The sequence below is a fragment of the Lepidochelys kempii genome, chromosome 6 (genome assembly GCF_965140285.1).
Source record: "Lepidochelys kempii isolate rLepKem1 chromosome 6, rLepKem1.hap1, whole genome shotgun sequence".
Taxonomy (NCBI): domain Eukaryota; kingdom Metazoa; phylum Chordata; order Testudines; family Cheloniidae; genus Lepidochelys; species Lepidochelys kempii.
In genome coordinates this window covers 116987034-117014921 of record NC_136385.1, presented here as the reverse complement: position 1 = coordinate 117014921, position 27888 = coordinate 116987034, and the positions used below count along the sequence as shown (strand labels likewise).

General features: G+C 46.0%; 1 protein-coding gene across 2 annotated transcripts; it reads left to right on the top strand.

The window, feature by feature from the left end:
• Positions 1 to 1758: 1758 nt before the first annotated feature.
• On the top strand, positions 1759 to 23877 carry GPR132 (G protein-coupled receptor 132). Of its 2 annotated transcripts, none has more exons than XM_073350733.2 (2): positions 1759 to 1880; positions 21260 to 23877. In XM_073350733.2, exon 2 carries the CDS (start codon positions 21316 to 21318, stop codon positions 22321 to 22323), a length of 1008 nt encoding a protein of 335 aa, XP_073206834.1. In that variant the 5' UTR covers positions 1759 to 1880; positions 21260 to 21315; the 3' UTR covers positions 22324 to 23877. The 2 variants fall into 2 exon arrangements, with proteins under 2 accessions (XP_073206834.1, XP_073206833.1); XM_073350732.2 differs by lacking the exon at positions 1759 to 1880 and adding an exon at positions 3243 to 3346.
• The last annotated feature ends 4011 nt before the right edge of the window (positions 23878 to 27888 follow it).

Genomic DNA, 27888 nt, shown 5'->3' with positions numbered 1-27888 from the left:
TCACCTTTTGAAGCAGGGATCTGGGCCTGGGAAGTACTAGCACTTCCAAAGTGTGGGTGAAAAATAGCAAAAAACGAACAATGGCTTTTGTATGTAAGCAGAGTCTGAATGAGCTCTCCCCTGATAGCTAGTGGTGAGCTGTGAAAAGGACTTCAGGAGCTGATCTTGTTTGCATGGAAACACCCTCCCTGCCTAGGTGCTCAGCATGATGGGATTGCTTGCCTAAATGGTCACTTTTGGCTGGTGTGGGATCCCTAGTCTCCTTGTCATTGGGGCAGGAATAATAAAGTATTGTCATCCTTGTTGTGTGAATCAAGGACAGCAGAACTGTACTTGACATTTTCTGATTGAGGGACTCACCCTCAACTAAATGGCACTCCCTAGGCAGGGGACATGGGTTCCAAAGTCCAGTGAGTTGAGAGAGGGTGGTAATAGGTACTTCTACCTGGCAGTGTGGGTTTTGCCTAATGGTCCTAGACTCCATTTGACCCTTTCTCTCGGTAAGCAGAGTCAGGATGAGCTCTACCCTGACATCTGGTGGTGGGTTGTGGAAAAGAACTTCAGGGGCTGATCTCATTTGCATAGGCACACCCAGGGCAGGTGCAACCACTAGGCGGGGTTGCCTACGGTGCCAAGTGGTTGGGGGTGGCCAAAAGTGCACTCTGGGGAGGCGGTGGAGCGGAGGTGAGCTGAGGCAGGGGGGTGCGGGGAGGACCACCTGAAGCAAGTAATGGGGCAGGGAGCAGTTCGCGGGACGGCTCGTGGAGTGGCTCAAGGGACGGCTGGCGGAGTGGAGCAGTTTGTGGGACAGCGGCTTGCAGGACGGCTGGTGGAGTGGCTGGCAGAGCAGAGCAATTCGTTGGACGGCTGGTGGAGCAGAGCGGAGCCCCACGGAAAGGTGGGGCAGTCGGCTTTGGACCACGTAAGGTGCCCCTTAACCCCCCTCCGTCACCCCCATTTCCACCCAGGTTGGGAGGTAAAGCTCTGCAGATAAACTTTCAAACTCTGGGGCTGCACTGACCAGGGACAGAGACTTTTGGGTTGTTGGACTTTTGGGACTTTGGGTGACTTTTGAGTTGCTGGATTCAAGAACCAAAGGGAAAGGACACGGCCCAATTTGCTTGGGGTGGGGTTTGGCTCATGGGTTGTGTTATGACTCCTGTTGGTGGTGTTTCCCCAACATAATGCCACATTGTTTCTCTCTGTTACACTCAGACTCTGTTCTTGAGAAAGGGGAAGTATTGCCTCTTACAGGAGCTCAGCGGGGGTGGTATATATTTGTCCCAGATCACTGCGTGGGGGCTCGAGCAGGTTTTGCATTGTGTTATTGGAATGGAACCCCTAGATACTGAACCCGGCCCTTGTTGCTGCCAACTCTGATGGGCAAAAGGGTTACATTATGATAGAGGGACTCGCACTCAGCTAAGTAGCACTCGCTAGGCAAGGGACATGGGTTCCAAAACTCAGTGAATAGAGAGAGGCTGGGGACAGGCATTTGTACTTTGTGGTATGGGCCCCTTGTAAGGGCCCTAAATGCCAACTTCACCTTCTTCTCTCTCCACTGTGTAATAGCAGAGCTAATTTTGATTCCATTAGGAGTCTGGTTACAGATTGCAGAGCTGAATTCATTTTGGGCTAATGGTGCACCAGCACTGGGCCTACCCTACTATGAGCTGAAATCACTGAGTACTGTGTTAAGTAGTAGGGGGCCTGAAGATATATTGGTGAGCGACTCGCAGGACGGCTACCGGAGAGAAGTAGATGGCAGAGTGGTTTGCAGGATGGCTACTGGGGAGGAACAGCTGGTGGAGAGGAGTGGCTGGTGGTGAAGGCTGCAGCAGAAACCCACGGAGAGGCTGGGCAGTCGGCTGTCGGAGCATGTAAGGTGCCCCTTTACTTCTCCCCATTTCCACACAGGCTGGGGGGGTTAAAGCTCTGCAGATGAACTTTTGAACTCTGGACTCACCAAGGACAGAGACCAAGACTTTGGGGTTGTTGGACTCTGTGCTTGCAAGAGGGGAAGTATTGCCTCTTAGAGGCGCCCCAGGGGGGTTGTATATATTTGTCCCAGGTCACTGGGTGGGGACTCGAGCCGGTTTTGCATTGTTATTGGAATGGAACCCCTAGATACTGAACCCTGCCCTTGTTGCTGCCAACTCTGACGGGCAGAAGGGTTACATGTAAAACCCGGGAAAAATTTTTGGTAAAAACCGACAACCAAGGGCTTTCCATATGGGCTGATACATGCATGAGAGGAAGGCTTCCCCAGAGATAAATGGTGGGGCCTGACACAGTCCAAAGGCACCAGCCAATGTTCATTTGTGACTGGTGGGAGAGTCGTCATTCTCACATACCTCTCCTCCCCACAGTGTGACCATAATTTTAGACTCATGGCTCACTGTAAAAGGCAGTGGCAGTGCAAAGGGAATCTACCCCATTTTCCCCTATCAGGGCACCAACCCCTGTTCTGGAGGGTCAAGCAGTTTCAGTGAGTGAGAGCAGTTTAATCTCTGGAAGCCATGCATGGCACAGCAATCCATGAAGATAACCCAGGCACCTGAAATTCAAGGGGGTTTGGGGACACTGACACGGAAACTCAGATTTTCCTGTCCCCTAGGCATGTTGTTTCTGCACTGAGCACACTAGGATTATCAGGCACTACTGCTCTGGGCTGGATTCAGAACACTGGCATAGTGGTACAAGATTCTGTATCCCTCAAAGTGGTCAGTTCCCCCTGCACCTTTCTTGTTGAAACTACATTTTCCTATGGAAATATTGATAATCTTTCCTTTTTTCTATACTGCCGAATAGATTTAGGTTGGCTGTTCTCATTTACTCTATTACTAGCATTTTTTTGAACACTGATATACTTCCAGGCGCAATCCTTGGTGTCGGTAATGCAGAAATTTCCTGCTGCAGGTGTTTCAATTAGTGTCCTCTATTTTAGTAATAATAAAGCCTGAGGCTTTCAAAATACAGGTGCCCAGATTAGTCTCCTAAATCCATATTTAGCCATCTAAATGAGTAATTTGTTCTTCAAAAGTGCCAAGTGCCCACTTGCTGTAGGCAATGGAACTAACGAGGAGCAAGGTGCTGCGTAGCATAAGTAAAGGCAACAGAATCAAAGGCTTTGTGCATAGCCATAAATTAACTCATTCTTCCTGTTGAACTTGCCATTTGATTTACTCCATAGAGAGGCTGCACTCTTGGTGGTTACTTCCTGGAGTTGGTTCCTCACACTCGATAAGCTAGTCAATGCTAGTGCAGTCAGCTTCACAGCACCTTAATGTTCCTCCAAGAAAGAACATCAAGAAGGACAGAAATAAGATTGACTTCTGACAGCAAGGCAAGTGATTAGTTTTATTTAAAGGGATTTGTGTTTTGTTTTTGTTTCCAATTCTCCACGCTTTATATTTAAATGTAGCCAGCCACGCGTCAGCCCACATGTGCTAATGCTAGACAGGCTCTTTTTACATAAGGCTGCAAAGTAGAACTCCTCTGTAAAATCTAGTTTGACAGGTACTAAGACCACAAAAAGTGGTCAGTACTATGTTAATTAGAGATCCTAGCAATTGATGGGGGTGCTTATGATCTCTTTTCTTAAGAATAACATACTCTTTACTGTAGGAAACGTATTTCTTCATTGAAAAGAACACACCTCTATGAGAATGAAAGCATGAATGATGATTAATAGTACATGGGATAAAAATACTGCCTGGTTCTGGGTTGGCTGTGGGACTCGGTTTAAGCTTCAGTGCAGAGACTTTAAATCTGATGAAATCATAGTTGAACACAAGAAGGCAGGTTCTGTCAGCTGAAGCCACGCTGCCTGAATAATCTTGAGAACAGATTTCCACGCCAAACCGTCTCCCTTCTCAATGTGCTGGAGTAGTATTTTATAAGCAAAACAACGTTTCACTGGCAGCACAGTAGCTACTGACTTGGCACCTAGGTTTCTCCTCTATTCCCATCTTTATCTCATTGCAATGTTGCCAACCTCAAACATTTGAAAAGTAGGAGGCAGCCCCAGAAAACCGGGAGACTGGCTTAAGAATCATGAAGTGGGGGTGGGGGGGTGTTTGGTTTGGTTTGGTTTGGTTTTTTTTTAAATGCGTTTTGCCTTCATTTTATTTGCCTTCTGGTTTTTAAGTATTTAGGACACAGGTCCTATTTTAAATTTTCCCTTTTCCCTTCAACCAGGAGGGTTCTGAACTTATTTTTCCTTTTAAATGAAAACTGAGATTCTTGTGCAATTGCTTAATTTAGCAGCTGGGACTTAAAGAATAACACCAAATATTGCGAGTCTCATGATAAAAGTGTGAGTTGCGAACGCATTGGGCAGAATTAATCCATTTATGCCACTCTCCTCTTCGTTTTTTCATATTTAAAAACCCTGGTTGTGGTGGCAAGGGCTTCTGATATCCGAGAGGAACTCTTCTTTGCCTGTCAGAATGCAATGGAGTGCAACACCATTTCCCCCATAACAAGAAGTCAAATTGAATGCAGCAGCTTTCTGAATTTCACTTCTCATACTCTTGTCCTCTTCAGGTGTGGCTGTTGTTTTTTTGCTTTATACAGCTCCCTGCTGTTTCCTTTCCCAGCTGTGTTTACAGCCTGCTACTGGAGCCACTCTGGGTGGTAGCTAGCGAACACTTCCCTTTAGATTTAGACCTAGATTTGCTGCTGTGCCCAATATCACCAGGGTGCAGCTGAGGGTGGGTCAGAAACATGGGAGGCAGGTGAACTCCTGCTTCAGGGAGGCTAGCTCCCTGGCCCTGACCCTCCACCCCAGCCCACTGCCTGCCTGCCAGAACCCCAATTGCCCTCCCCCGTGACCAGAGGAGTCCCATGCCAACTGGTCCAACCTGCAGGCTGGCCTGAGCACCAGCCTGTGTCGCCCCTGGCAGCTCCAGCCCTGGCTGCCGGCCCAAGCCCCGAGCTCCAGGCCACTGGCTGAAGCTGAGACCCCACTGGCTTCAGGGGAGAGGCGGAGCAAGGGCAGGGCACCAGGGCAGAGCATGAGCGGGACCATGACCTGGGTTATGGGAGGCATAGCCTCCCCTGGCCTTCAATACCCACCGCTCATGGTCATAAAAAACCTGGTTGTATCTCTGCACATCTAGGGCTAGTTTTCTTCTAACCCAGCCCCTGATGTGATTTATATAGTATCCTCAGGCTGCTCTAAATTATGCCAATGTGCTGTGGTACCTAGGGGCCAATACACTAGCAAGGGATTACTGGAAATCAGCTGCACTCCAGCCAGGTTCCTTTCTCTTAGCCTAGCCCGCTATGCTGGACCCTTCAAGAAGAAATGTTGGAAGAGGTAGTTGGAAATTCCCCCAATACTGGGGAAGTCCTCAGATGGACAGATCTGCCTGCTTTATGGCTCCTTTGTGTCAATCTGCTGACCCAAGGAATCTGGCCCGGAGACTGTCACTGCTTTGACATTTCCAGCCCTGCTGACTCAAGTTTGTTTCTAAACTCAGGGATTTGGAGCAGATGTATGTTGACTGCATTGCCAGTGCAAACTTAGGGGCAAATTTGGGGATTGGTCCTGCTTTGAGCAGGGGGTTAGACTAGATGACCTCCTGAGGTCCCTTCCAACCCTGATATTCTATGAAATATCACTGATTTTTTTTTTTTAATGTTGACACAATACATGATGAGATCTTTGTCCCAGCCTTCTGTGTAAATACCCCCGACCTCGATTTCAGCAAATGTAATGGACGAAATATAAACTCACAGAATCAAGCACAACTGTCCAAATATTAGGATATTTCATTCCATGAACAGGCATGATCTTTCCAAAGGATGGAGGACTGAAAAGAGTGTCGTTGCCTTTATAGTGGCCCTCTATGGAGGAGAAGAAGAAGAACATTGTGATCTTGGTATCGGCAAGGGAAGGGTTCATTGGAAATCACTGGTAGTTGGGATTTGAAATTACTAGCTTTATTGTAAAAAGAAAAGGAGTGCTAGTGGCACCTTAAAGACTAACCAATTTATTTGAGCATGAGCTTTCGTGAGCTGCAGCTCACTTCATCGGATGCATGCCGTGGAAAATACAGTGAGGAGATTTATATACACACAGAACATGAAAAAATGTGTGTTATCATACACACTGTAAGTGCCTAAAGGCTCCAGTCATGAATCAGGGCCCCATAGTATTCAGCACTGTACAAATAAGTAACACAAAGACTCAGTGCCGGGTTTACAATGGCTCCAGTGGCTCCATGGAGCTGGGCCCATGCTCAGAAGGGGCCCCGACCTGCTCCGCTTGTACTGTGCCCGGAGACCACACTGGCTTCACCCACCCACCACTTGCTCCTCTCGGCCTGCTCCCCCAGCTCCTCTTCGCCCCCTGCCTCCTTGCTCCTCTCAGCCCCCGGCCAGACCCCAGTGCACCTCCAGCTCCGGGCAGTCTCTGCTTCCCTCCACCTGTGGGGCCCCACCTGTCTCCCCGGGGCTGAGCCGCCTGGGACTGGTGCAGAAGCCTGGTCTGTCTCAGCCAGAGGTGTGTGTGTGGGTGGGTGGGGCGGGAACAGTGTCGAGGGCTGGCTGGGTCCCTCCAGGCAAATGTATCTTGAGGGACCCTGGCCGGGGCAGGTCCTGGCCTGGCTGATCGTGCCACTCCCAAGGGGACAGAGTGATTCCTGGCCCTGGGACCAGCCCTGGCTGTGCTGCCAGACACAGTCACCTCCCAGCAGGGCTGGTGAGTACGGCCGGGAGGCAGGGCTTTCAGGAGTGGGTCTGTGGGGAGTATGGGGGTGTGCTGGGCTGTGAAGGGGCGGGGAGGATCTGTGTGTGCAGTTTCACATTTTCAGAGCAATATTCATTACCTAGCACCCCCATACCCATCATGACTGCTTTGTAGGAGCAGGGCCTCAGTGCTTGACCTGATGACCTCTGATAGGTCTTTCAGAGATGCTAGATGTTTGGCTGATGGAACACCACATGTTGAGTTCTTTGCTAGACTTTGTGGTCCAAGAATGAGCTGAGGAGGTGATACCTAGAATTTTGCTATCAAGTCCTGCTTGATAGATTTACAGACGCCTTATCTGCAGGAAATTATTAGCATATTCTCAACTGTCAAGACTCTCATTAGAGGTACATGAGAACTTTAAGAAGGCATCTAAGCATGAAAGCCTGCAAATTTCTTTGCACCTAAGGAGGGTGTGGTTCAATAGTATGATGTTGTCAAACCGTAGGAGCCTATGTTTGGCACAGTATGTTAGGTTTTCCTCACTTTTGCTACTTTGACCCATTCAGATGCTTTGCTTTCCTTAACCCATTAACTTCCCTGGTTTCAAACTTCAGTCTGCAGCCAAGGATGACACTGCAGGGACTCCTGGTTACTTTCCTGACTGCAAAGTCTCTCTCCTCATGTTGCAACGTATTCTCTAGACTAGTGGTTTTCAAACTATTGTACTGGTGACCCCTTTCACATAGGAAGCCTCTGAGTGCGACCCCCCCCTTAGAAATTAAAAACACTTACCTATTTAGCACCATTATGAATGCTGGAGGCAAAGCGGGGTTTGGGGTGGAGACTGACAGCTCGCGACTCCCCATGTAATAACCTCACGACCCCCAGTTTGGGAACCTCTGCTTTTGACAACCTTTTAGGCACAAACAATCAGATTAGCCCCTGCTTTCCCACAGCCAGAAAATTGCCAAGTCCTCTGATGCTTTTTATGAGCTCTCGAAGAAGGACACTGTATTGCCAACTACAATGGTATAAAATGATGTTAGACAAATCATGATTTTTAAAAAATGATTGTGGGGTTTTTATCTGTCTTGATTTTTGACATCCCCTCCCTGGCTACCCCCAGTGTGTAACAATTATGTTGTCAACTCTTCTACAGTTATCAAGGTGATTTTGGTCCCCAGTGTAGGAGGTCTCATCCCTACGTTTGCTTGTCCCCCTGCCCAGCAATGAATTCTGCTCCAACTCCTACATCAATCCTGTCCCCTAGCCCCACATCAGCTCTGTCCCCATATCCATTCTGTCTTCCCCTCCCCCCAGCCTCATTTCTGCTCCTCCAGGGGGTCTTCACCCCCATTCCAGGAAAGATGGTGCAGGGAGGGCACAGAAGCAGAGGAACTGTCCCCTTGCTCTATAGAAGGGGGAGGGAGCAGAGACAATCTGAGATGCTCACTGCTTTCTGTCTCCTCGCTCCCCTCCTGTGGGAATAGTGTTGGCTCCTGATGAGAGGGAGAGAGAGATCTGCCTGCTTCCTGCAGCAGCCCAGATTGGCTGCTCTTCCCCAGGAGTGGGGCACGTGGGAAAGGCAGCCAGTCGAGGGGGCTTCCCCCAGGCAGGGCTGAAATCCGCTATTGGGCTGGAACCAGGATTCAGAAAAGGCACAGAATGCAAGTGACTCTGCTTTGCTAGCATCACTGTCATTATTCCAGACAGAACACAGGAATTCAGGAATTGCTATATTGCATCAGCCCACTCATCTGTCTAGTTAGATGACCTGTCTCTGATGCTGGTTGGTACCAGCTGCTTTAGAAAAAGATGCAAGAAACCTCAAAGGGGAAACTACCCCTCTCCGTCTTGAGCTAGTTTGGCTTTTGCCTTGAAGCCTGAGGATTTAAATCCTTTCCAAATGTTTGGTGGTGGGTTTTTATCCTAACCACTGTAGCAGTGGATGTTTTATGTGCCATATAAATATCCCAAATTCGCTGTTCCCAATGGCAGCCTTTCACATGTAGGGATGATTAGGAAGCAGGAATAAATAAAATACATCCCTCTTAACCATATGCAGTGTTGTGGTAGCCATGTTGGTCCCCGGATATTGGAGAGGCAAGGCGGGTGAGGTGATACCTTTTATTGGACCAACTTTTGTGGTCCCAATCAGCTACCCCCTAAGGTCGCCACCTTTGTTAACAGAAGTTGGATCAGTAAAAGCTATCACCTCTCCCAGCTTGTCTCTCTAATATCCTGGGACCAACCCGGCTATCACAGCACTGCATACAGCAATGGAAGATATCAAATTTTGCCATCTGAACTGTCCACTTCCCAACATGAAGCAAAACTTAGCAGCGACCTCTGCTAAAACAGAAATAGGTCCACGAAAGGATATTAGCTCTCCCGCCCTGTCTCTCCCCTTAACTCTTACACAGATTTGAGTCCGCTCACAGTACTGAGCTCAGGCTGTGTCTACTCTTGGAGCGGGGGAGGGGTGATTCCCAGCTCACGCTAGCTCTCATCAAGCTAGCGTGCTAAAAGTCATAGGGTAGCCATGGTACCATGGCAAGCAGCGGCACAGGCTATCCGCCCCAAGTATGTACACACAGGATCCAGGCAGTTTGTACTCAACCAGGGGGCTAGCCCATGTTGCTGCTCGCTGTTGCCTGTGCCACCCGAACTAAACTACTAGCTTTCTTGTGCTAGCTCAAAGGGAGCTGGGAATCAGCCCCCTAGCTCCAAGTGTAGATGTATCTTTACCGTGTCTTTTTTTCTCTTCTCTCCTTCCTCCTCGCCAAATGAGTCCATCCAAAGACTTTCAGGTCAGTACCTTGTTCCACTGTGGTGCACCCTCCTAACTCTTCCGGTAGCGTACAGTGCCTGCAGCTTCTTTTGCTTTTTGTAACAGGATCTATTTTTGTAACCCACTCCCTTTTCCTCTACAGATCAAAACAGTTGTCTCACATGAGAGAGGTTTGGAAATCTAATGAATGACAGCTACAAATAAAATAGATCATCTTTTTAAACCATTTCCCTCTGGGTTTAGGTTCTCTTTCTTAATCAGATGTGAGCTGATGCAAAATGCTTGTGGCAGTGAATAAGTTGTGAAATACTGGTGGCAAGTTCACAGATGGTCGGCTGAGAGACGGCCGCTCTCAGTTAAGTCAATCAGAGCTGTGGTTGCTCAACCTCTCAAAATGAAACCATGAACCTCTTCTCTGTTCTTTGTAAAAAGCAACATTTCAAAATGAGAGTCTCAGAGTCTCAGTATGAACTCGAGTGAAATCAATTGTGAAGTACTTGGAGTACCATATCTGAGGTATCACCCTCACCCTACACCGGCACAAAGCTGTGAATGCTGATTACTGAATCTGATCTATGAATTAAATCCAGAATGCTCTGCACAGTCCCAAGGACTCCCTATAAGGACCAAGGTCCCAGAACATGGACACACTTTATTTTGAGCACATGGAATAGGATTACTCAACTGCCTGAGCTTAAGCACATTCTTAAATGCTCTGTTGAATCATGGCCAAGGTGAGCATCTCAGCAAGTCTCACCAAAAGGGTAGGAACCTATGTGTGCTCCTCTGGTTTGAGTGGTATGCAGTAGACCCAAGGGAATAGAGAAGTGCAGCTACATTCACCGGAAGCTGCTGAAGCACTGTCAAGCAGACAGGCTACTGCTGTAGTGGCCCATCTATGGCTAAAGGGAATCTCCTGAGAAACAGCAATGATTACCTCACCAAAGACGATTTTAGACGCTTAGCCAGGCTTCCAGTGCTTCTGAGGTTCACGCATCACTGCCAGAAATTTCAAATGAAAAGACGGGGAGGAAGCTGCTAGATGCCATGTAAACAACTGATCTTATGTAACAGCTCACTTTTCTATCGCTGGATCTTGAAGCGCCTTCAAGTAACACCTTCACATCACGGCTCACCTGTAACCCTTATAAATGCGTCACAATGCTGATGGGCAGTCAAACTGCCTCTCTGGTCTGCACTACAGTGTGGCTCTCCACTGGCTGTTTTGTACTTGTTCCGTATGCAGAATGCTCACTGAGAGAACCAAGTGAAAAATTCATAGTCAATCATTTAGTCAACACGTGTAGGCTTTTCTTAGCTGCAGGAGTTATCCCAGAGCTGCTGCTGACTTTCTTGAATTTATTCATTATTCTGAATTATTTGTCAAATGCTTCTATAAAAAACAATGTAAGGAGAGTGGTCACTTTGGATAAGCTATTACCAGCAGGAAAGTGAGTTTGTGTGTGTGTGGGGGGTGTGTGAGAAAACCTGGATTTGTGCTGGAAATGGCCCACCTTGATTATCATACACATTGTAAGGAGAGTGATCACTTTAGATAAGCTATTACCAGCAGGAGAGTGGGGTGGGAGGAGGTATTTTTTCATGCTTTTTGTGTGTATATAATAAGATCTTCTACACTTTCCACAGCATGCATCTGATGAAGTGAGCTGTAGCTCACGAAAGCTCATGCTCAAATAAATTGGTTAGTCTCTAAGGTGCCACAAGTACTCCTTTTCTTTTTATAAAAAACTCTGGTGCTCCATCTTGTTTACAGCTTGTGTGAGTATTTTGAAATCTGAGCTGTCTAGTTCATTTTGAGTGGTTACGTAGGTTGCATGCATCTGATGAAGTGAGCTGTAGCTCGCAAAAGCTTATGCTCAAATAAATTTGTTAGTCTCTAAGGTGCCACAAGTCCTCCTGTTCTTTTTGTGGATACAGATTAACATGGCTGCTACTCTGAAAACTAGATCACATGGTATGTTTTTGTTTTCCTGATTGGATGGGCATCACTCTTAGGAACATGATTCTGATGCAAATACTCATGTTTACAAGTTTAAAGCTCACTGCCTCTGAAAAATCTCTACCATTTATTCAAAATTCAACCATTTGCATTAACACTGCTGCTGATAAACTTGCTCATTAGACTATTCGCAGGAAGTAAATATGAAAAAAGTGCAAACACAACTCAAATAGGTCATTTTTTTTTATTTGAAAGAATAGTCTAGGAACATTTTTTTGAGATATTTGCCTACTCTACTCAGTGATATAAACGTGAGTGCTGGATATGGCACAAGTGCAGAATAATAATTGTATTTACATAGTGACAGGAGAAGATTGCTTGTGGGAAACAATTTCCCCTTCAGACTTGACTATAAGGTTCTGAAACATGGCCACCTTAGACCCATTTGGTGACACACCACTAGTGCTTTGAAAGGCTTATTTCTAAAGGTACACTGTTTGTGAAAAGAATGTCCAGGGTGGACCCAAACTGCAAAATGACATCCAAGATCATGGCCCAGAACCATAAGGGTATTTAGGCTCCATTGAATGCCTTTGAGGATCTGGGCCTGTCTCTCCAGAAGAGGCTTTTAATGGCTCGTTTTTCTTAGCCTGCTTCTATACCAGCGCCAACAACTGTCCTTTCTTACCACCTTAGATTTTCTCGTGGACATCTGACAGTCGTTTAAGGAGAACGTTTATTGACATCCGCCTTTTTGTTTCAACATTATGCCCAAGGCCAAAAAATAAGCACATCACTCTCTGCAGAGACCTAAATAGACTCAAAGAAATAGTACCCATCTCATTCCTGGGCCCAGCCACAACATTCCCAAAACAGCTGGGCGGTACGGGGAGGAGCCAGGGCAGTGATTCTCCCTCAATGGCTGACCAAGGAGGGGAAGAGAGCAGCTCACCCCTTCTTAGGAAAGTCAGGCTGCTCCAGGGGCCATTGAGGAACAATGATTCCTGATGGTCTCATAGAGAATGGATGACTCTGCACTGACCTCTACTGAAGGCTTACCTAGCCCTGATTGTTGCCTTATGGCTTATTTTCAGCAATATCTTGTCCATCAGATCAATAGGGCACCATCTACTGTAACCACTTCCTTCCGGCTTCTACCTTGCTGCTGATTTCTCTGCTATACTGCAGGTACTCTTGGGCAGAAATGCATCCTTTCAGTGACTAGCAGCAGGTGCGCGTAGGCAGTGCAGAAAGGTGACATTAAATAAACAACAGTTACTTCAACAAATGTGCAAAAAAAAATGCTGTTTTTTGCATTGTTCTAACTTTAAAACGGTCAAACGGGCAATGACTAGATTAGTGACCACTGTGAGTATGCGATACACTGGTTTCTCCTGCTAGCTTGTCCCATGCTTTGTAGTTTATGCATCGGCTACATGTTGTCTTGGATTATGAGCTCTCTAGGACAGAACTGGTTTTGTTGTGTTTGTACAGTGCCTGGCACACCAGGACCTGCTACTTTATTGTGGTCATTGTGTGCTGCCATACTAACAATAATAGACTCTTTTCTTTTTTATAAAAAGAAAAGGAGTACTTGTGGCACCTTAGAGACTCACCAATTTATTTGAGCATAAGCTTTCGTGAGCTTATCACTACAAAAGGTTTTCTCTCCCCCCACTCCACTCTTCTGCTGGTAATAGCTTATCTAAAGTGATCACTCTTCTTACAATGTGTATGATAATCAAGGTGGGCCATTACCAGCAGGAGAGTGGGGTGGGGGGAGAGAAAACCTTTTGTAGTGATAAACACCCATTTTTTCATGGTCTGTGTGTATAAAAACATCTCCTGTATTTTCCACAATATTCATCCAATGAAGTGAGCTGTAGCTCACGAAAGCTCACGCTCAAATAAATTGGTGAGTCTCTAAGGTGCCACAAGTCCTCCTTTTCTTTTTGCGAATACAGACTAACACGGCTGTTACTCTGAAACCTCTTTTTTTATAAGTTTATCATACAGCATTTGTTCTGAGGTTGAGACCTTCTATGTCAACTTTCAGGCAAGTGTATGTTTGGGACTTGGTCATAAATCACTAGCAATGCCACAGTCATAAATTAAACCTAAATAATTAAACATAAAGTTTACCTGGGCATGAAGAATTCAGCACCTAGGAAACTCCAGCTAGTACAGAATGCTGCAGCCCATCTCCTTAGCTACACGGGCTACCACAAGCACATCACACCTCTCCGACGCTCTCTGCATTGGCTTCCCAAAGAATTTTAAATCGAAGTCATGATCTCGGTCCTTATCTTCAAGGCGATCCATGGCCTGGGACCAGGTATCTAAAAGACCACCTAAAGCTTGGGGATAAAGACCATGGTCAACAACTCTTCTCCTCGTGCACAGTGGAGCTCTCTAGAATAAGGGTAAAGCTCATCTGAGCAGGAGACAGGGCTTTCCCGGAGGCACTCCCAGACTGTGCAGTGTACTCCCCCAGGAACTAAGGCCCATCACTAACCTCACCACCTTTCGCTCCAAGTGCAAGGCACATTTCTTTGACCTGCCTCCTTTAATATAAATATATAGCCACAGTTTTAAAAATATACCCTGAAACCCTACCAAAACAAGACCCTCCACGGCGCACATCTCACCCCCCAGGGAGAGGGGGAGAGAACAAATAACACCTGACAGATGTCAGTCACATTGTGCTTAACGCACTACTGGAAGGTTCTCAGATGTTATGCTGATTAGCACAATATAAGAACCTATATAGAACAGTTTTGACAGCCTCAAAACAGTTGCTTAGTTGTCGGTAGATTCCCTCACAGAAATCACCATTGCTTCATTGTCGAGTCATTCTGATGCTTGATGTTCAAAAAAAAAAAAAAAGAAAAGGAGTACTTGTGGCACCTTAGAGACTAACCAATTTATTTGAGCATAAGCTTTCGTGCGCTACAGCTCACTTCATCGGATGCATAAAGTTTTTTTTTCCACTTTATGCATCTGATGAAGTGAGCTGTAGCTCACGAAAGCTTATGCTCAAATAAATTGGTTAGTCTCTAAGGTGCCACAAGTACTCCTTTTCTTTTTGTGGATACAGACTAACACGGCTGTTACTCTGAAACCTGTCAAAAAAAAAAAAGGAATTTTAAATCCCCCTTGAGCGTATCTGGATCAACACACTGGGAACAGGAAGGTTCCATTCTCCAGCAAAGAAACATGAGGCATTGTGGCCCCTGCTAGGGGCAGAGGTTAATCAACCTGATTAATGTAGTGGCCCCTGGCTCCTAATACCTATTCTGTGGGGCATGGTGTGCAACAAAAGGAGATGCAGAGAACTCAGCCAGCTCAGTTAGTTTGTTTCCTTTGCACAGAGCTGATTCTTTAATTCCTCTACAAACACACAGCCAGATTCTGATCCCCGCGCTCCCACTAAGTAGCACCTTACCCCTCCACCAGTGCCAGGATTACTCTAGGAGCAAGGCATTTAGGAGTGAGGGTGTCAGAAACTGGCACACAAGTTCCTTCCTGTACTTTGCCCACTCATTTGTCATGACTGGAAATTCGTCTTCACTCAGACACTCCTGACAGCAAGCAAACCTCTGCTTGTGGTGAGCAACGCAGAGCTATATATATATACACACACCGACTTACATTCCTGTAAAACCTCTATTACTATTTATATAGTGCTATAGATGCATGTAGAGCTTTGCTACCCCAAGTAGCTTACCATCTAAGGGCCTAATCTATCCAGAGTGCTTCTACGGGTCCCATTACCATTGTATCAGAGTCCTTGTAATGTATTTATCCTCACCACATCCCGTAAGGTAGGGCAGTGCTGTTATCCCCCTTTTATGGCTGTGGCACAGAGAGACTAAATGACTTGCCCGTGGTCACACACGAAGTCTGTGGCAGAGCAAGGAATTGCACTCTGGGCTCTCAAGTCCCAGACTAGCTCCCTAACCACTGGACCACCCATAGTCTATGGCAGCATTTACACACATAGCCCAGTGAAGTAAACTTCTTTGTGTGTGTAAGTGTTTACAGGGTCAGGAGCCAGATGCAACACAGTAGATGGGAGGTGACCTAACAATGCCAGCTCATAAGGGAAGCTTGTGTTACTTCTGCAACTTGTCCACATACTTTTTTTAAAAATGCTCATTTGCTTTTATCTCAGCTTTTAAAAATGTTGCAAAAGTGGGGTGGATTCTGCCCTCTTAGACATCATTCCAGTGGCATATAGGGGCCACAAAGGAGCCACTGTAGAACTTACCTCCCGCACATGAGTAGTGTAGCGATGTGCTGCTTCCCTTCTCAGGCCCCAGTGTAGTTGGTGGGGGCACGCTTGTAGTGCCTGACATGATGGGGGGATTCTGGGCTGTGGAGTAGTCAATAGGCAGCCTGGGGAAGGCTGCCATAGTTAGCCCAGCCCCTGAGGCTGCTCTAACTTATCCTGAAGGATGCTTCAGCCACCTTTGCTCTCTTGGGCTGTGCTTTCTGTGCTACAGCTCTCTCTGGAGACATAGCACAGAATCGAGCCCCGTGCCTGGAGTGGAGGTCAGACTACTCCACATTTGCCTGGTTTAAGTGTAATTTCAAGCTCATAGCAGGTACTTTGGAAGAGGGCTTAAGATTCACGAACCTTTTGAGTGAATGCGCCGCAGTTCTGAGCGGACCTGGTTGTTCTATGATATTGCTTTGAAACTATGTGACATTAATCAAACAAAATCAAGTGACACTCAGTAGCTGTGGTTGTGTTTTGCTTTGAGATTTTGGCTCAGTTTGAACCTGAGTCTTGGGACGTGACTGCATGTGGATTAGCATCAAACACCATGAGAACCTACTGAGCAACACCATAGCCCTTCGCACTCGCCTGATTATGAGTGACGATTGTTAAACCTTCCCAAAACAATGACACTGCAACAACAGCCTTTGCTTTTGTTTGTATGAATTAAAAAAAAATCCATGGAGAAAAAACCTATAGGCCAGATTGTGCCTGATCCTTATAGTGGTGTAGAGTCAGAGAAAACCCAGGAGTAAAGGGAACCTGCCCAAACCAATTGTGCATCCCACAGAAAGGCCAGGATAGAGCTGTTTAAAAAGAAAACAAAATAGTTCAAAAAATGAGCATTTTACTGGGTTGGGTTGGGTGGGGTGGCGGGGGGGTTATAATTTTTGTTAAATTTTGACTGTTTTCAAACCTCTCAGCATTTTCTCTAGAGATCCTGATGAAGATTTTTGTCAGTCCTTTCCATTGGTTTCTTTTCTCCTCATCATAATTTTATGAAAAAATGTAGTGAAAAATTTTTAAAAATTATCGCCTCTTAGAGCCAGGCAAAACAACAGTCCCTGCATGAGGGGAGTGCAGGGGCTTCTCTGTGCCTAAACCCTAGGGGTGAAGGATGCCCCAAAGGGGCAAGGGAATGGCAGGGAGGAGATGGGGCCCTGTTCCTGACAAGCCCTCGTGCACTGAGCTGCAGAGCAAGCCAGCTGAGTAGGGGGCAGTTAGCTGCAAGCTGTAAAGGAGCAGAGCAGTAAGTATGCTACCTGTACATGCCCAGGAGCTCCAGGTGGCCAAATCTAACTGCACTTTGAATCCTCTCCACATCCCCTTACACTGGGCTGTGTCTAGGTAGACAGATGGAATGCTATAGGCCAGCCTTTCCCTCACTCACCTGGGCCAGGGTGGTTAACACTGATGACGTGCCCCATGTCTAGTTTTTGTCATTAGTGGCCCCACGGGGGTGCTTAGCCCTCCTGTTCAGAGTACTTGGCTTTTCTTCCTTTCCTTGGCCTCCGCTTCCGACATTTGTTTACGTTCTTCTCTTTGTTCTCGGGTCTTTAACTTATTTATAAAAGCGAGGGCCATTTGCACTGTGACTTCCTGTTGTTTCCAAGAAGTGTCAGACAGGTGCTACTCACGTTCTGATGAAGAGCCTGACTAGCTCCCTTACTCGCCTGAAGTGCTACCTCACTTCACTGAAATGATTGGCTTCTCCAGGTGAGTAGCTGGGAACGGAGGGTAGAATCCAAGCTCTAAGTGAGAGCAACAACAGTGCATTAAAGGGCAGCAGTATCTGTAATGGGTCAAATTCTGATCCCCTCCTGGTGAGTCACACCTTCTCTATGAGTACCGCTGTTGACTCCATTGAGCAAGGGGACCACAGGCTGGCCCTACATGATGGCTACTTTCAGGAATCTGCCTCTGCGGTCCCCACTAGCACCTGGAGTTTTGCTTGTGCCTTTGCTCTTCAGTTTGATGGGGAGCATTTGATGCTCTCAGTCTATGGAAAGGGGGATGCTGAGTGTGTCGATTTTCTGCATTCATCGTGGTGGTGGCTTTGGGACTGAGCAGTGGCTTTGTTTTATTAAAGAGGCAACATGGTTTAGGGCCAGCTTATGATGCCCTCCCACAGTGAGATATGCTAGGCTGTGCTGAAGTCAGTGAGATTTCTTGTGGAGGATTGTGCTCTTCCCCAGGAGTGAGGGAACCAGAATCTGGGTCCCAGCGAACAAGGCACAAGGCTGGCAGGTAGAAGATCTGGGCTTTACCCCATCTCAGACACGAGCTTCCAGTGCAACTTGGGGCACTTCACCTCCCTGTGCCTTATTTTTCCCTCTCTGATACTTACCTGCCTCAGTGGGATGTTATGAGAGTTAATTAGTTAGGATCAAGTTCTGCTTGGCACATTGTGGGGAGGGCAAGGACTGGGCAGAAGGAACCTCCCCTCCCCTTGCATAGGTCACATAAAGGCCAAACTATAATGATGCTGCCTTTGGTGGGACACTACTGAGAGTATCTATTCAGGACAAATTGCTTTTTTGCACCGACAAACAGCTATTTCCCACCAGGTTAGAGTCCCCCTCCCCCTGGTCATAGCATAATGGGTTAAACACAGAGTAATATAGCATACCAACATTGCTATAAACTGGACTTTCAAGATGATACAGTTTCTGCTGTTCTTCCATTGCTTTTTTGACTTGGAGCTTAAGTCTGGCAGTTTCTTGTTGCTTCTGGCGAACCCTCTCCTCAGCTGCCAGCCATTCCACGTGCCTTCTATGAGCTCTTTCCTCTCTCTCAGAAGCTTCTCTTTCCAATTCAGCCACTCTTTCTTTAGCTTCTCTCTGTCTTTCAGCAGCTTCCTTCTATCTTTCAGTTGCTGCTTCTTCCAGCCTTCTTCCAAGGCTTGCTTCTCTCTCATTCGAATTTCTGCCAGTTTTTGTTCCAATTTCAGGCTCTCTCTCAGGGCTTGCAGTTTCATTGCTTCTGCTGATGCTTTCTGGCTCATGATCACTGATCTTTAACCAACACAACTCTCAATACCAAAATTCCAATTTGGATAGCGTGGGGTTCTGATCCAAAGCTTAATTGACCTGGTTCTGTGGATCCTAACATGACTACGCCACTGTAACAAAGCTGCATGTGGCGGGACACTACTGAGAGTATCAATTCAGGACAAATTGCTTAGAGCAGGGCAGTTACAGCCCAAAGCTGGAGCTCCTTTACTATTAAGGCACGCCGAACCAGCCAAACAGAGAGGACTTCGGTTTTACCCCACTGGCTAACCAGAAGTCATACAAGCAATTACCTGAGATATTCCAGTTCCCTTGTATCACCACCAGTACCACTCCTTATGGGGATGAATGGTTATGAAAACCAATGCCCCAGTAAAAGAAAAAAGGACCAAGCCCCAGACCTAGGTCAATATACCAGTCAGATCTTACCCACAAATCACGCTGTCGCCAATCCTTTAGAATCTAAATCTAAAGGTTTATTCATAAAAAGAAATATAGATGAGAGCTAAACTTTGTTAAAGGAATCAATGACATACAGTAATGGCAAAGTTCTTGGTTCAGGCTTGTAGCAGTGATGGAATAAGCTGCAGGCTCCAATCAAGGCTCTGGAGTACATCCACAGCTTGGATGGGTTATTCAGTCCTTTGTTCAGAGCTTCAGTGTAGCAAAGTTCCTCCAGAGGTAAGAAGCAGGATTGAAGAAAAGTGGAGGGGTTTCTAGGGCCTTTTATATTCTCTGCCATGTGGAAGGACACCTTTGTTCTTACTGTGGAAAATCACGGCAGCAAGTGGAGTTTGGAGTCACCTGGACTAAGCATGACTTAGTTCTTTTCAGATAGAGCAGCCATTGCTCATGTGCTGCCTTGAATGTTCCCAGGGAGGCTCCTCATATGTGGATTGGAGCCTCCAAAGGTCCATTGTCAGTTAAGTGTTTCTTGATTAGGCACTTAATCTGAAGATTCCTTTCTCAAGAAGCTGACTAAATGCTTCACTAATGCTACTTAGAATCAAACACATTGAGATACAAGTACATAGACAATATTCATAACTTCAAATACAAAAATGATACACACATACAGACAGCATAATCATAACCAGCAAATCATAACCTTTTCATAGACACCTTACTTGACCTCCTTCATGCAAGATTTGGTGCCACTATAGGACCTTGGCTGCAACAACGATCTATATGGTCACAGTGTGTATTAATAATGTCACGCAATAGACTGCTAATCCGCTTGTCTCTCTGAACGTGGACCATCAAAGAGATACGGGGTGGGTGGGGAAGTGGTGGAGCTATGGCTCTTCCCCCTTACATACCAGCTTCTGGAGTGGGCCTGGCATGCTGGAGGAAGCTGGCTGCATCCCATCACAGGTCTAGAAGTGGGTGCGGTACTCGTGCACACCCACGAGCTCCAAGGCACAGTCTCTCATGTGATAGTGCAGCTCCTCACCATGCCCAATGTGCAACGGAGCCCTTAAAGTTTGTGAAGTGTTTGGAGCACCTCCAATGGAGAGAAGCGTTCCTATTCCTTATTGAACTAAAACGGTCCAGGTTGTACTATGCACAGTGAACACCACGCTTCAGGGATTTTTTTAAAATAATGTGGCTAATTGAGAAACAGTGTGAAAATTAATCCTGTGTTATACATAACTGGGAAAATGACTGGTGCTCAGTGTGGCCCTGTGTTGGCAATCAGTCCCCTAAACCTCCTGCTTTCTCTGACGCTTCTTCCTCCATAGGACATGGGTACCATTTTTTTCCCATATCTCCCTACCAAAGCACTGGGACAGCAGGCAGCAACCGAAAAGCTTAAACAGGTTGTTAACCTACAGATCCCCTAGGGTTTGAAATCAGAAGTCGGGTGTATAGGCAAAGAGTTGAGGGGGGGAGAAAGGGGGGAGTCTGTTAAGCATTTGGCACTACTCATGCTGCCTGTGGTAGATCTGTGGGAAGTGGGGAAAGAAACCTGATCACAAAAACAGGCAATTAGAAAAAGGCAGAATCTCATTTATGTCACAGATCTCTGATTTATGTACTAGGTCAGTCACAAAAGAGTAGTTCTCCAGTGGGCCCTGTGGAAAGAGAGTGTAAACTCACTTAGACTGTAAGCTCTTTGGGGCTGGGCCCGTCCATTTGTTCTGTGTTTGTACAGCGCCTAGCACAATGCGGTCCCTGGTCTACGATTGAGGCTCCTAGGCACCCCTGCAATACAAACAGTAAGAAGTCACAAACTCAATGTGCCTGAACCTCCATTTAGTTACACCAGTTTTGACTTCAGTGGAGTAGCTCTGGTTTAAAACCACCTGCAACATGGCAGCCTCCACAAACTCCCTATGGGCTAGCTTGTGCAACTGTCCTGGTGAGCACCCACTCACATAAGCAGTGCCAGTGAAATCAAGGTGAGGAAGGGCTGCACAATCTAGCCCTGTGTTATCAGACCATTACCTTTACTGTCACATTTTTAACAGTCTTTTACGGCTGCTAACTTTGCATCGTGTCTTTTGATTCACAGGAACACAAATCGGGAAAAGCTATCCTGGGGTTTCTGCACACCGCTGTGTCCCCATAATGAATGAATCCAAGCTGGAATGCCCATCAATGCCCTATGAGGACAGCAGGATACTGCTGGTTGTGTGCTACAGTATTGTTTTTGCCTTAGGTTTTCCAGCAAATTGCTTTACTACATGGCTAACATTTGTACAGATCCGAAGAAAGAACGTTCTTGCCATCTACATTTTTGGCTTATCGCTGTGCGAGCTGATGTACTTGAGTACCCTGCCCCTCTGGACTACCTATGTACAAAACAAACACAAATGGGAGATGGGGTCAGTGGTTTGCAAGCTAACAGGATATATCTTTTTCTGCAACATATATATCAGCATTCTGCTCTTGTGTTGCATTTCTATTGATCGCTATGTAGCAGTGGTGTATGCTTTGGAATCCAAGGGAGTGAGGCATCAGAGAACTGCAATCTTCATCACATCCATTCTCTTTTCTGCGGTTTTAGTAATCCACTGCCCAGTATTTATTTTACCAGATGGCGAGCAGACTTCAAACCGTACAACCTGCTTTGAGACTTTACCACTCAACTTACAATTGGCTTATTTCAACCTTGCCAGGTTCCTAGCTGGATTTGCCATTCCTTGCACAATCCTCATTTTCACAAACTACAAAATTTTCCAAAGTACCGAAACAAGCAGCAGCTTGGGCAAACGCCAAAAAGCCAAAGTGAAGTACTTGGCTATGGCCATCATCACCATTTTTCTGATCTGCTTTGCTCCCTACCATTTGGTGCTCCTGATAAGATCCATAAACTTTCTTTTGCATCAGAACGGCTCATGTGCATTTGAACTTCGCATATATTCTACTTCTGCTGCCTTTCTGTGCTTATCCACTGCTAACAGCGTTGCTGATCCAATCATCTATGTCTTGGCTAGTGAACATGTTAGAAAAGATTTCTACGAGAGTATGACAAAATGGAGATATCAGTCATCCATCAATGCCAGCCTCAAGTTGAAAAATTCAAAAGAATCACAGGAAGTAGCACAGACATTGGAAAATCAAAATTTACCATAATCGCCACACTTTGAAAGGAACCGTAGAGATGTCAACCATCAACAGTGTCTTAATAAGGGTTCTGCTAGCAGTGTTTAAGGTGCCCCCCAAAAGAGATGGTGGTCACGTGTTTGGGGCATCACAACATGGGGATATTGACCCAACATTTTGATGTGGCTTTGTCACAATGCATGGCCCCAGCACTAAGTTCCTGGAGGCTATGTCGGAGGAGTGTGAATGCCTATCAGACGAGGGATCTGATGTCTGCCTCCCAACTTACTTAAACCACAGCCCACCAGTATTTTCATTCTAAACCATGCTTTGCAAGGAGCAGCTACAGTCAATTGACTGGTTTCCTTCAAGTCAAACTAAAACTTGACAAATTTGTTCTCAGGCTCAATCTTTTTCTCGTACACTTTCATCTTCGAAGGGGACTCTGTGGGGTCTAATAGAGATGGAACATCCCAGGGTTTGCATGCATACATGCAGTAGTATTTGGGGTTAAACACTGGAAATGGTAGACCCAAATTAAAGCCCTGTAAATATTTCTAATAAGCTTTAGACATTTGGTTTTAATTTACCTGACATCCTCAGCGGAAGGCAGAAATCAAGAAGAGTTCCTTGCGTTCAGAGTTACCATAAGTGACCAGCTTAGAGCATACAGACAAAACCCCTGCATCAAGCTATTGTACAGGTCTGGAATTCATGGAATCATCTATTTCAAATGTTTGATTCTTTGTTCAAATCTTGTACTGTACTTGATAAATCTTGCAAGACGTTGTAGCATCTAGTACATTTATGACTATTTTTTATGATTCCTCTACAGTTTGAACTTGAACCTTATATCTGAAGGGTTTGGCTTGCCATCAATCCCTTGCAAATAGAACTGCAGGGTCTAATTTGGGAGCTGATCCTTCAGTATTAGTGTTTGGTCCAGATCCTAGCAGATAAGAGTCCACAGCACAGTTGGCTGCCTTATTAACAGCAAGGTATTGAGACGCAGAGGCTGATCTACCTTCTGGCACTAGTTAAGAGCTCCCCAGGACATGATAGCGGTATACGGGTGAGACAGTGCTGAGAAACTTTCATTACTGCTGGCTACACTGTACCTGCGAATAAATGGAGATATGTAGTGTCCAGTGCCTTCAACCCAGCATATCTCATAAGGACAAATTAAAAACAAACAAAAAACTAAAACAAGTAATTGTCAGATGGCAGCACATGGTCTGCAATAAGATCTCATGCCTTTCAGACTCCTACAGTCCATACGTAAAGTGGGCAAAAGATGACATGAAATCTTATCTTGAAACATTCTTGGTATTTCTTTATTTAAATTAGACTTTCAATGTTCTTCTAAAATACAGTAATGTCATTGTAATTTATTTGTACTGTTGCTCCCGTATTTCTTTTACTTAATTAATGTTACCTTCTGGACTAAACCAGAATCAGATATGACTGTATATCTACTGTAATGTTTATTGTAACTTTTATTGCAATTTAAATGTATCATTCTCTATTCTTTTTTACATTTTGAAAAAGATATCTTTGAGCTTGTTATACCAATAAAATAAAAACCAGCAGGATCTTATTAAAGGGGAAAAGGCAAACTACCACATTTATTGTGAATACAGAAAATCATAGTAAGCAGTTAGTTATAGCTATAACATTCCATTCAACCTTATATTTATTCACACATTCATTCATACACACACACACACACAGAGGTTCTGCTATGTTGTTATCATAGTTACTAGCCTTAGAGTTGCTCATGCCAAGCCACTGGTCAGGTGGTCTGGACATGAGGAGGGAGCAGGGCCTTGTCAGATGCACATCTGATGCTCCTGGAAGTTGGTTTGCAGAATCAGACCCCAAAGTTCTTACTTTCTAGAGTCCATTTTTATAGGAATTTCTTCCTATGCCAGTCTATGGGAATTGCTTCATCATGCTGTTGCTGAATCAATCAGCAGATGTCACATTCCTGACGGCTCCGTGCTGCCAGATGTTATCTTGTTCTTTGGTTCTCCCATTCTTGAGGCTGTTGGGTGGATTCCAGTCTACCCTCCGGGGGGGGGGGGGGGGAGGGGTCCTCTGGCTATTTCCACTTGACACCTTCTTCAGCCGATGGACACTGCATTCTTAGGCTGGCACCTCCCTGATCATTTAGTTATTATCCACACCAAGCATCCATCCACATACATCCTCTATCTCTATTTTAATCACAATTGTTAACAAAGCGAGATGAATACAACAAAAGGGCGGGGAGTTTCTGGGTGTTGTTTCTACTGTTACAGAGTATTGCTTTGAGTTTCTCTCTGTGTGAGTAGTTGTTGCTACAAAGAATTGCTTTGAGAACAGACTCTGACTTAGAATGTGCTAACACAATTAGCAGCTTGCAAGTTTCACACATAGAGGGAGAGAAACAGTACCAAAAACCAAGAGACCTCTTAATTAGTAATACCCTGGAATTTAAACTATGGGGAATCAAACTCATTTGTGATTTTAATACAGAACTTCTTTAATATGATCCAACAAGCCAGGAGGACTTTACCTGAATTTAGTATATTTATTTAATGTTTATTATTTCTATTAGCTATTTCATTTATCTCTGGTGCCTATCCTCAAAATGTCTGTCTCCCAAAAATATTTAGGAGAAGGCTGAGTGCCGTTTGGGGATTGTTTCTGAAGATAATTATATCTTTGAAGTTTGGAATTGTTACCAGCTTTGCCCATTACTTTGGGGTATGCTCATTTATTAGGGTTACTCTTCTGGGGAGATGGGGGGAGGTTCTGTACTTCTATCAATGTACTGCTTGAGTCACTTAAGTTTTCATATAGAGCTCTAGTTCTCCCTGTTGCAAGTTCCCACCCACTGGAGCTATCCTGCAGGACCTAGATTCCCCAGGGCTGGGTTCTTTCAAGCCTCAGAATCACACGAACACGCACACATTAACAGAGCGCGTCTGAGAGGACGGGGTTAATCAGCACTCCCAAGCTGGCCCTTTATATGTCCCTGGACTCAGTAAGCTGGGTCGAGCAGCACCTCCAAGCTGTCACCCCAGGGGTGAAAGTAAAATGCAGATTTTACCGATACGGGGCTGCTCTGGCTCCCCCCGAAAGGGGCGAGGCCTCGGGCGGAAGGGGTGGGCTGGGGGTCAGCATCCCCAAGCCAGTCCGTCTGTGCTCCCTGGCCCACGCTGCCTGTGGCTCCGGCGGCGATTTAAAGGGCCTGGGCTCCGGCTGGCGCAGCCGCGGTAGCAGCAGAGGTGGCCGGAGCCCTGGGCCCTTTTAAATCGTGGGCCCGGGGCAGCTACTTCTTTTACCCTCCCACCGTCAGCGGGCGGGGGGCGGAAAAGGGGCAGTGATATTAAAGCGCTGCCGCGGCAGCTTTTTAACATCGCTGCCCTTTTTGTGCCCCCCAGCTGGGTCATCGCTGCCTCTTTGGGGCCCCCGCACTGGCGACCCTGCTGGTAGGGACCCAGTGGGGGCGCAAAAGGGGCAGTGCTTTAAGCAGCGCTTTAAAGTCAGCAGTACGGGCCGGTCCTGGCGGCTACCTTTTACCGGTACGCCATACCGGCCCATACCCCCTTACTTTCACCCCTGGGTCACCCTCATATGCCACAGGCACTGCACCAGAATAGAGCAGGCTGGGTCGAGCAGCACTTTCAATCTGCCACCTTCCTATGCCCCTGGACTCAGCAGACTGGGTAGAGCAGCACTTCCAAGCTGCCGCCCTCATATGTCCTGGGTTCAACACGTCTCTATCCCCACTTTCACATTACAATTGTTCTGGTAGTAACCCGCTTGATCAGCATAGGATTTTGGGGCGCTGCGGGGATCTTTTCGCTTCGGTATGAGGAGCATTGCTACGGAACGAATGAGGAAACTAAAAAACACTCACGAGGGGAGCGGGGGGAAGAGAGAGAGAGAGAAGCAGCCAGCTTAATCATGAAAGTTATTTCTTGCCAGGTAATAACCATAGGGGAGCCAAACAAACAAAACAGTTCTAATATTAAATCTAATTGATTGTGGTTCCTAGGTGGTGGTGGTGGTAGCTGAGAGACAGGCAGAGCCCCCAGCATGATCAGTCAGAAGATGAAGTCCCAATGGATCAGAGGCAGATTTTGGATCCAGGCATCAGAACACTTACTTGAGCATGCCTAGGGGTTTTTGTAGAGAAGCAATAATGGTTCAAGGGAGAACAGTAGATTTGTTTATGGGTAAACCAATGGCTCAAAGGAGTATATCAAAGTTGTTTTGTTCAGGCTAGACAACGGAAGCTGATCATTCATGGCTGTGGACGGTATTCCTTGAAGGGAGCTCACAATGCAATTAGGGAGCTTCACTATTTTAACACCAAGAAAGGATTTATTACTAGAATTGGTCTGATAACTACAGAGATGGGTGTGTGCAGGCGTGGGTCCATTAACATCTGGAGCAGAGATCCCCCATCATGCAGTGCTTCCCTGCTTTTCTGGGCTCAGAGTTTCTTGTGGTTCTTGCCTTGGAATCTCTGTTTTCTATTCTGTATGCTAATAGAGATGCCTCCCTGTCCCATCTTCGCTGCAAATGAGGCTAGGGGAGTTTCCTTAATCCTGTCACCCTTGTCCTAGGCATTTAGGTGTGTCTCCCACTGCCTTTTCATTGATTTTTGTAAGTCTTCTGATTGGTTTTGGTTCAAGCAGAGGCTGGGGGTGGAAAGGTCTTTCATGAGTCAGAGAGGCTGGGTACTGCACCCTGGTTCCCCAAGAATACAGAGCTGCTGGGTAACAGAATGAATTCTAATGTGTTTCTTATTAGCAATGTTATTTTCCAATGCTTGAATATAGACACAAGAGATTAAACCTTCCACAGATTTATGACTTGATTTTTTAGAAAGTGCTGAATACCTAAAATTTCTCAGGTTTCAGAGTAACAGCCGTGTTAGTCTGTATTCGCAAAAGAAAAGGAGTACTTGTGGCACCTTAGAGACTAACCAATTTATTTGAGCATAAGCTTTCGTGAGCTACAGCTCACTTCATAGGATGCATACTGTGGAAAATACAGAAGATGTTTTCATACACACAAACCATGAAAAAATGGGTGTTTATCACTACAAAAGGTTTTCTCTCTCCCCACCCCACTCTCCTGCTGGTAATAGCTTATCTAAAGTGATCACTCTCCTTACAATGTGCATGATAATCAAGGTGAGCCATTTCCAGCACAAATCCAGGGTTTAACAAGAACGTCGGGGGGGGTGGGTGGAGGGGTTAGAAAAAACAAGGGGAAATAGGTTACCTTGCATAATGACTTAGCCACTCCCAGTCTCTATTCAAGCCTAAGTTAATTGTATCCAATTTGCAAATGAATTCCAATTCAGCAGTCTCTCGCTGGAGTCTGGTTTTGAAGCTTTTCTGTTGTAATATCACAACTTTCATGTCTGTAATCGCGTGACCAGAGAGATTGAAGTGTTCTCCACAAATCAGATGTCAAGAATTATAACATTCATAAACCAGTCGGAGAACACTTCAATCTCTCTGGTCTACCCCCTTTCCCACCCCCCCACCCCCCGTTCCTCAGACATTCTAGTTAAACCCTGGATTTGTGCTG